The 14,306-nt window shown below is 41.1% G+C and overlaps 2 protein-coding genes across 3 annotated transcripts; both read left to right on the top strand.

Annotated features, from left to right (window-relative positions):
* The first annotated feature begins 843 nt into the window (after positions 1 to 843).
* On the top strand, positions 844 to 4,026 carry LOC128317872 (tripartite motif-containing protein 16-like). 2 transcript variants are annotated; one of them, XM_053231787.1, is made up of 4 exons: positions 845 to 1,289; positions 2,536 to 2,602; positions 3,108 to 3,167; positions 3,279 to 4,025. In XM_053231787.1, the coding sequence occupies exons 2-4, from the start codon at positions 2,581 to 2,583 to the stop codon at positions 3,809 to 3,811; spliced, it is 615 nt and encodes a 204-aa protein (XP_053087762.1). In that variant the 5' UTR covers positions 845 to 1,289; positions 2,536 to 2,580; the 3' UTR covers positions 3,812 to 4,025. The 2 variants fall into 2 exon arrangements, with proteins under 2 accessions (XP_053087763.1, XP_053087762.1); XM_053231788.1 differs by lacking the exon at positions 2,536 to 2,602 and having other exon boundaries at positions 844 to 1,289; positions 3,279 to 4,026.
* Positions 4,027 to 4,076: 50 nt separating this feature from the next.
* Positions 4,077 to 12,130, top strand: LOC113528881 (tripartite motif-containing protein 16-like). Its single transcript, XM_053231783.1, has 6 exons — positions 4,077 to 7,284; positions 8,086 to 8,181; positions 8,296 to 8,529; positions 8,650 to 8,857; positions 10,896 to 10,955; positions 11,064 to 12,130. The coding sequence occupies exons 1-6, from the start codon at positions 6,691 to 6,693 to the stop codon at positions 11,588 to 11,590; spliced, it is 1,719 nt and encodes a 572-aa protein (XP_053087758.1). The 5' UTR covers positions 4,077 to 6,690; the 3' UTR covers positions 11,591 to 12,130.
* Positions 12,131 to 14,306: the final 2,176 nt, after the last annotated feature.

Raw genomic sequence — 14,306 nt, 5'->3', positions numbered from 1 at the left:
GAGGCTCACGGACCTCAGGTAATGCTCATTTTTACAAAGAGAAGTCTCAAAGTCATTTTTTAAGCTTTTCTTCACAGGTCTCTTGTGTAAGCAGTGTGAAGCTTTATGAGATCCTGCTGTACTTCATTCACTTCCATTGTCCTCACCTGTCCACTCCATGCTACAAACTTAAATGTAGGTAGCCTCGCAAACTGTACGTCATATCCGGAGCTGAGAGTACAGCGCTGCGGCTCTGCACATAGATCCGTCTCATAACATCACATTGCTGGAGATGTCAGAGGGCATGTTGGATATGATATTTAAATAATAAGTGCAGGAGAATTTGGCCATTACAGTGATGATTTCTCAGGTGGAACTGGTACACAAGTTGGAGTACGAGAGGTTCTCCTCTGATTCTCTCTAAGGCAGCGCTCCTCAGATCCTCGCTGTCCTAACACACACATTTCAACCTCAGGCTTTGTAATCAACTGATGACAAAACCCAAAATATTACTTACTACATTACATGACTACTTTCATTACTACTACTATCTTTTCATTGCTACTTGGAAATGCACATTTTAAGGATTTTTCACATTCAAATGATCCCAAAACATAATCACAATGTAATGAAAATGGCATTTCCACAATTTGTTAGTATTCTCTCTCTCTCTCTCTCTCTCTCTCTCTCTCTCTCTCTCTCGCTAGAGTTTTCTCAAAATAACTGGTTGTGTGTTTCTCTCTCTCTGGGTGTGTTTGTGTGTGTATGTGTGTGTGTGTGTGTTATAGTGACAGAGAAAGCAGGTGGAGCTTTAAAGAGAGGGTGTGAGTGCAGGATTTAAAGGAGACGTGTGTAACTGCACTACAGAGTAAGACAAAAAACTTCACACAAAAAGTTCATTGTCTCTTTAAACCTCCACTCGCTCTGCCTCTCTCACTTTAACAAATTCAGAACCAGGAAGCTCACTTCAGAGCAACAGACTAAAAACTCTGAACACAGAAACAAATTGTGATATTTTAGTAGATCTGGTTTCAGAGTAGAGCCCTGAAGTCCAAGCTGCTAAAACTGGAAGAGTGTGATTTCTGAACTTGGAGAAATCCATGGAATTGTGTTTGGAGAGACTGCCATCTTACTGTGAATCTCATCTTAATGCTCATTATCAGTCTCAATATCTGTCTTTGAGAATTGCAATTTTGCCAAAAAGGCTTTGGAAAAGTAAAAGAGAAGATCTGCTTCATCTTCATCTGTTATTTGTGTATGGTGGGTGAACACAGAGGTCACCGTACTGTAAAGAGGCGAGAACTAAAAAGGTGACATAACCTTAAAATCTTTCTTCCAAATAATGCTAATTATTTTTCTAATCTAATTTGTAATGTCTTAGTTGGTTATAAATTCACAAAATCATGTGAATGATTCCAGGTGTCGTACAGGTCAAAATTTTCATAATAGCACGGTGACCAGAGCACAAGTGACCTTTAACTCTTCAGTCAATCTTTAACCACTTTGCTCATAATACATACACAGCTGGGCTCATACTGTAAGTGTTAAGTAAATCTCTCCTTACTCCTACACACACTCGAAACAATACTGGGTTATTTTTACAACTCAGTTGTTGGGTTTAGCTTGTTGGGTCAGGTAGTTGGGTCAGTTTGAGCCACTGTGACTGATGGGAAAATCAGCATAGTGGGTTGGGATGTGGATCTAAAAGGGAACAGACTTGATTTAGATCATGATCACAGATCACAGATCATGATTTATTTTCTGGAATTTTCCACTGTCTCTGTCAAGACAGAACAGCAAGCAGAAAATGTCTGAAATTAAAGAAATCAGCTGCAACTGCAACAAATGTTTACATTTAACTTAACTGATAATTCGATTGAACTATTTGAAATTATCTTTCTGTAGACATTATGTAGGCAAAGCATTTTTAATGTGTAGTTTGTCTTTCTAAGCCAGTGTTAGCCTGCTGACAATAAGACATAAGGCTGACAACATTATTTAAGAAGGAAATATACGTGAAGTTGGTTTCCTGTAATAAATAAGTCAAATTGGTATCACCTTGGATAGAGCAGTGGAGTTAATTTTAATCCTGCGTTTGATATTCATCGCTCATGATTCCAAAATGTACATGGATATCATACTGACATTGATACTGAGTGTATCTGAGTAATGATGCTTTCACACTAGAGAAAAAATGCTGCATGAATCTTAGTTGTGCTGATATGAAAATGGGCTGGTCACGTGATGCTCACACGGTAACCATAATAAATTAGTTTTTTTTTTTTTTTAAATCAACCCACCATTTGGGATTCTCATGCTAACCCAACCTCACTGGGTTTAAACAGCCCATGCTTTAGTAATGATTAAAAACTAATCAGCACACACTATTAACTTCTACTTTCATTCTTTTAAAGTTGAATAAAGAGCAATAGTCAGTGTTAAAGCTCTGCAGAACCCGAGTGAACTTTAACCCTTTTATCTGCAGTTAATATTCACCCGCTGAGCTCGTGAACTCATAAATACATAAACAGTGAAATGCATTTTATCTGTTCACAGAGTGAGCTAAAGGAGGAGCTGAAATAGGCTGTGAACACTTTCGACATGGAAACATCACCCGTAGAAGGTGCAATGCATTTCTCCTGAGTCACTTGTGCTTATATAATATTATTAATAAACATTATTTCTATGTCATTCAGAAAACATTTGAATCTCACACATTTTTAAGCCCTTCAAGTTTCAAGCAACTGAATAACTGCAGCGTTATTGCGAGTCTCTCCGATACTTTATACCCTGACTGCACACTGCAGTTTTGTCCTCTTGTTGGTATTTGTTTCCTGCATTAATAGAAAACTCCAGAATTATTGGCACCCTTCATAAACAAAATAATGCATGCCAATAAGAGATGTTCATTTTTATGAAGGGTGCCAATAATTTTGGAGGGCACAGAGACAGAGAGAAGGACACTGATAGAAAGGACGACAGTAAGTATAGAAAAAATGAGAAACAGAGGACAAGAGGAGTTAGGAGTACCTGATACCTTTATAACACAAATTCTATCACTTTAAACTGTTTCTGTCTTTTACAGCACCTGATTTTTCTGTCTCCATTTTGTTTCTGTGTCTCCACAGCTGCAGCAGTTCAGATGATTTTACCCTCAGAACCAAAGAGCAGAGAAGATTTTCTGCACCGTACGTATAAAAGACACACACACACACACACACATAGACAGGTGTCTCACACTCCATATGGATTTATCCTGTAATTAATATCTAACGTGTTCACATTTTTCATGTGTTTAGATTTCTGTGATCTGACTCTGGATCCTGACACCGCACATAATCACCTCACTCTGTCTGAGAAGAACAGAGCGGTGACATTTAGGGTGAGAGAGCAGCCGTACTCTGATCATCCTGAGAGATTTGACTGCTGGTTGCAGGTGTTGAGTAAGGAGAGCATGTGTGGACACTGTTACTGGGAGGTGGAGTGGAGTAGTCATGGATGGATTTACATAGCAGTCTCATATAAAGGAATCAGCAGGAAAGGAGTGAGTGATGACTGTGGCTTTGGATACAATGATCAGTCCTGGAGTCTGCAGTGTTCTCCGTCTAAACTCTGCTTCTGTCACAACAACATTGAGACTGAGCTCGGAGTTCCATCATCCTCCAGAATAGGAGTGTATGTGGATCACAGTGCAGGAACTCTGTCCTTCTACAGCGTCTCTGACACGATGAAGCTCCTCCACAGAGTCCACACCACATTCACTCAGCCTCTATACGCTGGATTCTGGATGCCTTACTACGGAACAACTGTGAGATTATGTGATCCAGAGTGAATAATAATGTTATTTTTAGTAAAATTACCCAGGACTCATCGTTACACTGCAATCAACCTGCTTTATTTTTCCTAAGTAAAGAAATTTAACATACACAAGTGTGTGGATCATTTTCTGTCATTTCTCTTCCCTTCATGTGAATGAAGTCTTAAGCGTGCATATTTAATCGTTTAGCTGATGATGAATGGGAAAGTCGAAGAACACAAACATAGCTTAAATATAAATGTAGCTTAAATTATATTTAACATTGTTGGTACATTTAAATCACAAACTAGTCTCTAGTACCATGCATAAGTATTTACCCTACACTGAATAGGAATAAAACCTGATGGGGCGTGCTAGCATGAAGCGACGCTGCTGTTACCACCCCAAAGTTGATCATTTTCCTTAAGTGTTTTATGCCTTTTATTTTTAGAAACACCCTAGCAATCACCTGGAATACCATAGCAACCACCTAACACCACTCTATCAACTACCTGGAATACCATAGCAACTGCCTAAAAACACCCTAGCAACCATATGGTATAGCATAACAGCCACCTAGCAACAGCTTGGCAGCCATATTAAATACCATAGCAACCATCTAGCAAAACCCTAATAACTACCTGGGATACCATAGCAGCCACCTAGCACCCAAATAAAATACCATAGCAACCACCTGGATTAACCTAGCAACCACCTATTAACAGCCTAGAAATGACCTGGGATAGCATAGCAACCACCTGTCAACATCCTAGCATCCACCTGGAGTAACATAGCAACCACCTAGCAGCACCCAACCAACCACTTATCAACACCCCGGCTACCACCTGGCAACACTACAGCAACCACTTAGCAACACCCTAGCTACCACCTGGCAACACTACAGCAACCACTTATCAACACCCCGGCTACCACCTGGCAACACTACAGCAACCACTTAGCAACACCCTAGCTACCACCTGGCAACACTACAGCAACCACTTATCAACACCCCGGCTACCACCTGGCAACACTATACCAACCACTTATCAACACCCCGGCTACCACCTGGCAACACTACAGCAACCACTTAGCAACACCCTAGCTACCACCTGGCAACACTACAGCAACCACTTATCAACACCCCGGCTACCACCAGGCAACACTACAGCAACCACTTAGCAACACCACAGCAATTGCTTGGAATAGCATAGCAAACTCCTAGCAAATGCCTAGCAAGCACCTGGCATAACACAAGCCCTTAAACGAACTACATGTATAACATTTTAACCTTTAAATATTACAATATTTTATTTTAAGCTTTAAAATTTAACTGTTTAACATTTTAAATGTTAAACCCTCTGTGTAAACTCTAGAGACTGTTGTGTATGACATTCCCAGGAGGTCAGCAGTTTCTGAAATACTCAAACCAACAAACTTTTCCTTTAACACTGCTGTATGGGAATGCAACAGATTAAAAGTGTGTTTGATGTAAAAGTAAGATAAGTGATTTGCTGCCATCTCCTTCCAGCAAGAGAGGAATCCCACTACAGCCATCTGAGCCTTAGACCACCTCAAACTTGAATGGCTATAGCTTCCGATACCAAAGAGTGGTCTGCACACTGACATCGTTCATACAATGAAGCCTATATACTTGATATACCTGCTCTTCGAAACTGTGAGCTTGTGACAGATGTGTAGATCTGGGTGCTCCTCCTGCTCTACTACCTGGGACAACATGGCTCCCAGCCCTTTGTCTGATGCATCTGTCTTTAAAACAAAAGGAAGCAAGAAGTCAACAGAATGTAACAGTGGGCTGTTGTGCAGTGTACATTCAGAATGAAAGTGACACACACCTAACCGATCAGTTTGTCAACGCGTGGCACTAAATACGTGTGGACAGATGGAAAATAGGTGCACTGTGTTTGAGGGAAGTTGTCAAGCATTTGTCAATTTTGTGATCATTCAATTTCATACAGTATATGAGCTCTTCACAGCATTACTGGCCACAGGATTCACCAGCTGATATTTGTCACCAACTGCCATGAATGGCCAGCCAACAGACACGGGCCATGAGATGTTTTAGTGTTTTATAATGTTCTAAATGCCCAGCCATAGGATTATGGTGAGCTGCATGGAAAACCATTTCCCTGCAGGACTTTGAAACCAGCAACTGGGTGTTTTCTTCCTTGGTTTGAGAGGCCAGCATCATGTGATAAAGGCTATCATTAATAATAGAGAAATACACACAGGATACTGCGACCCCTGGCTATACTAATTGACCATCAATTACTCTCATTTGTTCGAAGGTGTGCCTCAGAGTATCACCTTGTGACTGCTCCAGAAGGAAATGCCTCGGGTGAATCCCAAGGGGAGGGGGTCTCACCGATTGCCTGGTTGTTTCCGGCTCCATTTCCCTAGTGAGAGCTGTACATATCCCACACTGTGTGACCTTAATGCAGGACCCATGTCCTAGCTTGGTAGGGGGAGAGCCAGCACAATATTTCCACTTCCATGACTGGACACAGGCAGGCATGGGAGAGAACAGAGGTATGTTATTTAAAGATGCCTGTCTGTGGTTTTCAGCCCAGCAACATTCGCAATGGAAATATTTCAACTTCAAAATACATGCTGCACCACGGGTTCTCTCTGCTCGGCTGTCACACCTCACTAGTGTATGCTCATTCATGAAATTACCCATTCCTTCTCGAAGACTCTGCTCTCCATTTAAAAGGGATGCTTGGCCACATCCCCACCACTATACTTCTCCTTTAAATCCTGCACTCACACCCAGTTGTTAAGGCTCCACCTTCTTTCTCTGTCACTGTAACTCACAGAACCAGAAAGAGTATTTCAGAGAATACAAAACTCTAAGTGCCATCCTCTCTCTTTCTCTCTCAGTGTGTGAGTTCAGGAAAATGGCCGAGGCCAGTATTTCTGTAGATCAGGATCAGTTCAGCTGTCCAGTCTGTCTGGATCTACTGAAGGATCCAGTGACTATCCCCTGTGGTCACAGTTTCTGTAAGGTGTGTATTAATGACTGTTGGGATCAGGAAGATAAGAGCGGAGTTTATAGCTGTCCTCAGTGCAGAGACACTTTCACTCCAAGGCCTGTTCTACGCAGAAACAACATGCTGGCTGAAGTGGTGGAGAAACTGAAGAAGAAGACTGAAGTCCAAGCTGCTTCTCCTGCTCACTGTTACGCTGGATCTGGAGATGTGGAGTGTGATTTCTGCAAAGGTAGAAAATACAAAGCTGTCAAGTCCTGTCTGATGTGTCTGGCCTCCTTTTGTGAAACTCATTTGAAACCTCACTATGAAGTTCCTGCTTTGAAAAAACACACATTAATCGAAGCTTCTGGAAATCTGCAAGAGAAGATCTGCTCTGAGCATGATAAAGTGCTGGAGATCTACTGTTCTACTGATCAAAGCTTCATCTGTCTTTGGTGTACAATGGATAAACACAAAGATCATGAAACTGTCCCCGTTGCATCAAAAAGAACTGAAAAACAGGTGAGAACTGAAAACATTTTTTAAATAATTCACTCTGTTTTGTTATGCCTCTGCCACTTGGTGGTGGAATCATTCTTTTGGGGTTGTCCATCCGTCCATCCATCTGTCTGTCTGTGCATCCACCTGAGATTCTCATTAGAGCAATAATGAGTGGTTGGATTTATATGGAATTATTGTAAACAGCAGACAAACTGATTAGATTTTGGAATTGGGTAAAACGTCTGAAATAGTTTTTCTCAAATAGTCCCTTCCTGTTTAAAGTATATTTTAGGATGCTTGAGGCATAGAAATAAGAAGTACTAGACCTGTTGGCAGTGACGGCTTCCCCGGTGATGATACTGGGCAAGTTTTTCTTGTTTCCTTTGAAATGGTCACACCAGTCATTGAACATTTCTGTAACCATCTTTGACAGGGTGAGGCAAAACCATTATTCTTAGGCAGAATGGCCAATTTTGCTCTCTTGTCCCCGGCCATTAATGGCTATGGTGTTGATGGGACTACAGCCATGAGACTCAGTCTTAAACAAGAGACAGGCACAGTTCATTGATAGGATCTGAGTTTGATTTTGAATATTTAATGCTATCTGGCAGGCATCCAGGGTGTGGCTCCATCAGCTTAAGCAGGTACTAAGAAGACACACCTAATAACCACACACCATACATACTAATGATACAAAAGAGCACAAGAGACAGTTGCATAAACCAGAGTGAACTTTAACCCTTTATCAGCAGTTAATATTCAGCCACTGAGCTCATAAACTCATAATGCATAAACAGTGAAATGTATTTTATTTGTCCTCAGAGTGAGCTAAAGGAGGAGCAGATGAAATCCCAGCAGAGAATCCAGGAGAAACAGAAGAAGGTGCAGGAGCTGAAACAGGCTGTGAACACTATAAAGGTGAGCAGTGAACACAAACATGCACATGCAATGTGTAAAGTGAATCAGAGTAAGAGTGGGAATGGTAGTTGAGCTTTACTATCATGTACTTTGATCTTGTGTGTCTCCTAACAGCTGAGTGCACAGACAGCAGTGGAGGACAGTGAGAGGATCTTTAATGAGCTGATCAGCTCCATGGAGAAAAAGCGCTCGGAGGTGACGGAGCTGATCAGAGCTCAGGAGAAGACTGAAGTGAGTCGAGCTGAACGACTCCTGGAGCAACTGGAGCAGGAGATTGCTGATCTTCAGAGGAGAGTCACTGAGCTGGAGCAGCTTTCACACACACACGATCACATCCATTTCCTCCAGGTGACACTCACTGTCTGATCCACACATGCACACGCACACACACACACACCTGTCTGTATAATCACATGTATATTTCTCCACCTTTCTCCTTCTCCATGATGTTTTTCTTTCTCTCTGTAGAGTTTCCAGTCTCTCTGTGTCTCTTCTGGACGTGAGGACTCACCCAGCATCACTGTCAATCAACATCTCTCATTTGATGGAGTGAGGAAATCTCTCTCTGATCTGAAAAAGAGACTGGAGGAATTCTGCCAGGAGGAATTCATCAAAATCCCTAAACATGATGAGAGAAATTGTCCTGCTGGGAAATCTTTACTTTCTCTGCAGCACGGTAAAGAGAGACATCGAATTTCCCAAAAACACACAGAAATGATTTCATATGATCACGTGAATGATGCTCTCTATTTGAAAGATGATATTATGTTGTGGGTTGGCTTCAGGTAGATAGGTAGTTTCAGTAGGGCCAGTGAGGCAGTCTAATCCTGTACCCAAATGCAGTGTAACTTCAGGGATGGCGGTTTTCTAACCACCAAGCTAATTTGTTTGCTAGTACCCTTCCAATATCAATTTGTAAATATTTGTAAATATTTTTTTCTATTTTTTTTTTTCACTCAGTGTAAATTGCACCTATGTGCTGTCGTGTCTGAACCATCCCCCCTCTTTAATTTTATCAACCAAGCAAAAAATTTATCATGCCTTTTTACATTTGGTGTCAACAGTTGGATGGCCAGCCACAGTCACAAACATAATTAAGGCATATCAACCACATGAGTAAGAATGGGCCTTTGATGCCTGTAATCACAGACCAGGCAAGATCTGGACAATTCAGCAGATGTCATATGGGACACCATTGAGAAAGAAGAGGAGGAGAACAATTTGGAGCAACAGGGAGATGTCTTAAGACAAGCTCTCCCTTTCCTGTGTCAAGATCTAGAGCAGCTGAAGCAGACATGATGGAGCTGACGAAGACATTCCTGAAGGACCAGCAAAGAAGGGTGTAAGACTTCCTTGAGGAGCTCAGAGGTTTTTGTAGGTGCATCCAGCAAATTAAAAAGCCTGCAGAGTCCTCAGAGGCCCAGAATGAGGGGCAGGGACTTCTTACACCAAAACCCAAACATCACATCAGTGTGACCAAATATTCAAGACCTTAGACTAGTCATGGAACTGAACCTGCTGCAGCCTCCCATTCCACTCTAAACAACTACCACAGCACCTCCTACCAGCCAAAGTCTGGTACCAGAAAAGCAGCTCTACATTAAAGCATATAAACAGAGGGAAAATGCTGAACGTGACTTTCTCTGCTTTGAGCAGTTGCCTAGGACCTATAGCTGGCTAAGGAATGGACGTGATGTCTAGTGTCTTTGTTAATCAAAAAGACTGTGGAAACCTATACAGTGACGGACAAAGACAAGGCTAACAACAGCAATGAACTGTAGTAGGCGAAACTGGTGAAAATTGACATCTTGCCACCAGCTGTTCAGGGAAACTGGCTGTGAAAGACCTGCCACAAAAAAGAGACCTGTTTGTTTTTACAGGTCAACAACCTGATCACAGTGTGCCCATTAGGAAACCAAAAATTAAATGGCTTTTGTTATGTGCCCAGGAAGGAGAACAGGTCAAAGGCTAGGACCAAAAATGTTACACTGCTTGCTATGAAGTTTTAGTCAATGGCCAAGAAGTACAAGCACTTGTGGATACTGGGAGTGCAATGTCTGTCTGTAAAAATGGTAAATCCCAGACAGCTGCATTGACTACAAGAAGGCCACTCATATTACATATGTACATGGGACCCACAAGGCATATCCTGTTTCAGAGATTACTGTGGTCATATCTGCTGAACATTGGAGTGGTTGTACATACCACCAGATATGATCCTGGGGAGGAATCCACCTGTGCTTCAGGATCTACTAACCAAGTAACTCCAACTAAGCTGTCTTGTCCAGTGTTCACCCAGTCCCACCCTAAAGTAGGCCTGCAGTCACTACCAGACCTTTGTGACACTTTGTTCATCAAAGCCACTTCCACCGTGGCACCTAGAAGTATCTAGGTATTCCACAATCAGAGGTAACAAAAGCTGAACTAGAGATCCAGAGGTGTGAGATCCTAGAAAATATAGCTGACCTGCAAGCTGTTGATGGAATATCCCCTTTTTGACAAACTGAATAGGCAGAAAGAAAGTAAAAACAGCAATCACTGTGGAGAAAGACCATGTTTGGAAAATAAGACACTGTATGTCAGGAATAGTGAGGAGAAAATTAGTGGTTATTATATTATATGAGGACTGTGCTGCAAACCCAAGAAGTATGCATTACTAATATTTTTTATTTTTAACTGATTTTTCTGTCTCCATTTTGTTTCTGTCTCCACAGCTGCAGCAGTTCAGATGATTTTACCCTCAGAACCAAAGAGCAGAGAAGATTTTCTACACTGTACGTGTAAAACACACACACACCCACACACACATAGACAGGTGTCTCACACTCCACATGGATTTATCCTGTAATATCTACCATGTTCACATTTTTTCATGTGTTTAGATTTCTGTGATCTGACTCTGGATCCCAACACAGTAAATTATAATCTCATTCTGTCTGAGAAGAACAGAGTGGTGACATACAGTGAGATCAAGCAGCCGTACTCTGATCATCCAGAGAGATTTGACTCTCGGTGGCAGGTGTTGTGTAAGGAGAGTGTGTGTGGATGCTGTTACTGGGAGGTGGAGTGGAGCAGTAAGGGTTATGTGTTCATATCAGTCTCATATAAAGACATCAGCAGAAAAGGAGGTTATGAGAGTGTGTTTGGAGGCAACAGTCAGTCCTGGAGCCTTCAGTGTTCTTCTTCTTCTCACTCTATCTGGCACAACAACATTCAGACTGCACTCAGAGTTATAACATCCTCCAGAATAGGAGTGTATGTGGATCACAGTGCAGGAACTCTGTCCTTCTACAGCGTCTCTGACACGATGAAGCTCCTCCACAGAGTCCACACCACATTCACTCAGCCTCTATACGCTGGATTCTGGCTCGATTTGAGATCAACTGTGAGATTATGTGATCTGAAATAAATTATTTATGTTCAAGCTTGAACAAAAAAGGATCACTTGTTTGATATTTTCTAATTTTCACTAATACATCTTTTTCTGTCTATTAGGAGATTTTACTGTAATAAATATGACATTTATAAATTACTCCATATCAGATAATTATTTTGTTTGTGAATACTGTATATGTATTAGAAAACTGATTTTTTAAATTTGAAAATTCCATCTTTGCAATGATTATTATTCATACATAATTCATTCATTACCAATCTATTGCCAAGAGATTCAAAATTAGTTATATCACTCTTACAAATGTATGATGTCATATCAGAGGAAAAAAAAATAGATAAAAGTAATGTGTTCTGTCTTTATCTTTCTACTGGCTGTTTCGGTTATAGTGATGCATCATCATTAGCTTCACTGCATTTAGTCTAGCATATGCATGAAAACAATTATGTGTATAAGTTTAAAATATTAAGTTCTTTAAGTTTAGGCTTCTCCTACAGCAAACTCTGGTACACATTTCACTTTTATTAATTTTCTTTAAGTCTCAATAAAATGTTCTCTGAATCATAACAACTCCTGTTTTCTCAATGTGTTCTCTCTCTCTCTCTCTCTCTCTCTCTCTCTCTGAATCATTTTCATTGTACAGAACTGACTCTGAAGTCATTACTCAATCCCAAAAACATTAGAATCAAAGAATCAACTCTTTTTGAACTTGAATTTCTCAGTCTTTCTCACCTCAGTTAACCTATTTAACACTGTTGCTCTTTTTCACCATGATAGTGTATGACTAAGTGTAAAATTGTAATATTTAATACACCACACTCCTTAAAATAAGGACGGAAGTAGGCACTGTTGAAGGTTAAATGCGTGTATTAACTTTATTGCTTAAACATCTGACTCCAATATTTAATGTATGATCTGATTCCAATACTTAATTAAGTTAATTATCTGACTTCAATTTAATATGGTTAATTTAATTTAATTGATTCCAATCAATAATCTTGCTAGTGTTGACAGCTACAGATGACACCATCACACAGCTACCACACACAGCCCTGACCCATCTGGACACCAGGAAGGGAAATTATGTTAAACTGCTGTTTGTAGACTACAGCTCAGCATTTAACACTTCAATCTCCTCCAAACTCACCACCAAGTTGGAGGACCTGGGACTTAACCCATCCCTGTGTCAGTGGATCTCCAACTTCCTGGCAGGCAAACCACAAGCAGTATTGGTGGGGAGACATGTCTCACCCTCCCTCTCCCTCAGCACTGGAGCCCACCAGGGTTGTGTTCTGAGCCCCATTCTGTACTCATTGTAAACTCATGACTCTATGGCCACTTCTAACTCTACCACCATTGTCAGGTTTGCTGACAACACTGCTGTGGTCTCTGATAATGACAAGAAGGCCTACCTGGAGTAGATTAAAAGCCTGGAGAACTGGTGCCAGGAGAACAACCTCCACCTGAACATCAGCAAGACAAAGGAGTTGATAGTGGACTTCAGCACAAAGCAGAAGAGGAGCTACCACCCCCTTAGGATCAACGGTGCCCCAGTGGAGAGAGTGGACACCCAGGTACCTTGGTGTCCACATCATGCAGGCCCTGTCATGGATCTGTCACATTAATCCCCGATGAAGAAGGCCTGTCAGTGCCTTTATTACCTTAGATCCTTAAGAGACTTTAAATTGCCCTCTACGGTGCAAAGGAACCTTTACAGCTGCACCACTGAGAGCAACCTGACGGTAAGCAACACAGCCTGGTTTGGGAACAGCACCAAGCAGAATAGACAGGCTCTTCAGAGGGTGGTGCTATCAGCAGAGCGTACTATCCACACTGAGCTCCTTGACCTGCAGTCTATATACAACAAACGGTGCTGGACCAAGGCCAGGAAGATAACAAAACCATCCGTACAATGGACTTTTCTCTCTGTTGCGGTCAGGGAAGCGCTTCCACTCCCTGAAGGCCAACACAGAGAGAATGAGGAGGAGCTTCTTCCCACAGGCCATTCAGGCCAAGACAGCACCTAGGACTATTATATATAGACATATAAATATAGACCTTGGATTTCTCTGCGCAGCACCCACATAGCAAATATTCCTTTCAATACACACAACATATCACAAATTTATAAATATTTATTGCATTGTTAACTTTTTCACTGCAACTACCTCAGCTCGATGTGGCACAGCATTGTATTGCACATACAACTGCACATATCTGCACTTTATACCACATACAGTTCATACATTTCTTTTACTGTCTATCTTTTATATCTTTTGCATTTACATTTTTATATTTCTCTTTTTGTTTCTATGTAAGTGAATCTTGTTTTTAGGTAAATTCTGTTTTATGTCACCAGACAGCTGTAAAAGGCATTTCTCTGCATGTTGTACTGTGTATAATTGTGTGTGTGTGACCAAGGACAATTTAAGTTTGTGTCTTTGCACTATAGTTTATGTGAGCAACATATCCAACAAAAAGTCCTGCAGATATCATGCAGCCACAGCTGAATCCATTTCAACACGTATTTTGTATGTTTGTTTTGTTTTAGTCTAGGAGTTTTTGAGAACAATTTTGGGAGAAATTTCTTTTACATACACACATCTCTCTATGTGTTACAGTTACACACTTCTCCTTTAAGTCTTGCACTCCCACCCTGCCTTTAATGCTCCACCTACTTTCTCTGTCACTATAACACACACACACACATACACAAACACACACACAGGAA

The sequence above is a fragment of the Pangasianodon hypophthalmus genome, chromosome 30, assembly GCF_027358585.1.
Source record: "Pangasianodon hypophthalmus isolate fPanHyp1 chromosome 30, fPanHyp1.pri, whole genome shotgun sequence".
NCBI classification, from domain to species: domain Eukaryota; kingdom Metazoa; phylum Chordata; class Actinopteri; order Siluriformes; family Pangasiidae; genus Pangasianodon; species Pangasianodon hypophthalmus.
This window is presented reverse-complemented; position numbering and strand designations above follow the sequence as displayed.

Excerpts from the sequence above, each read along its gene's own strand:
- LOC113528881 (XM_053231783.1), top strand. The coding sequence starts at position 6,691 with ATGGCCGAGGCCAGTATTTCTGTAGATCAGGATCAGTTCAGCTGTCCA. Across the intron at positions 8,530-8,649 it reads ATCACATCCATTTCCTCCAG|AGTTTCCAGTCTCTCTGTGT; the intron begins GTGACACTCACT and ends TTCTCTCTGTAG. Across the intron at positions 8,858-10,895 it reads TTTACTTTCTCTGCAGCACG|CTGCAGCAGTTCAGATGATT; the intron begins GTAAAGAGAGAC and ends CTGTCTCCACAG.
- LOC128317872 (XM_053231787.1), top strand. The coding sequence starts at position 2,581 with ATGGAAACATCACCCGTAGAAG. Across the intron at positions 2,603-3,107 it reads GGAAACATCACCCGTAGAAG|CTGCAGCAGTTCAGATGATT; the intron begins GTGCAATGCATT and ends GTGTCTCCACAG. Across the intron at positions 3,168-3,278 it reads CAGAGAAGATTTTCTGCACC|ATTTCTGTGATCTGACTCTG; the intron begins GTACGTATAAAA and ends TCATGTGTTTAG.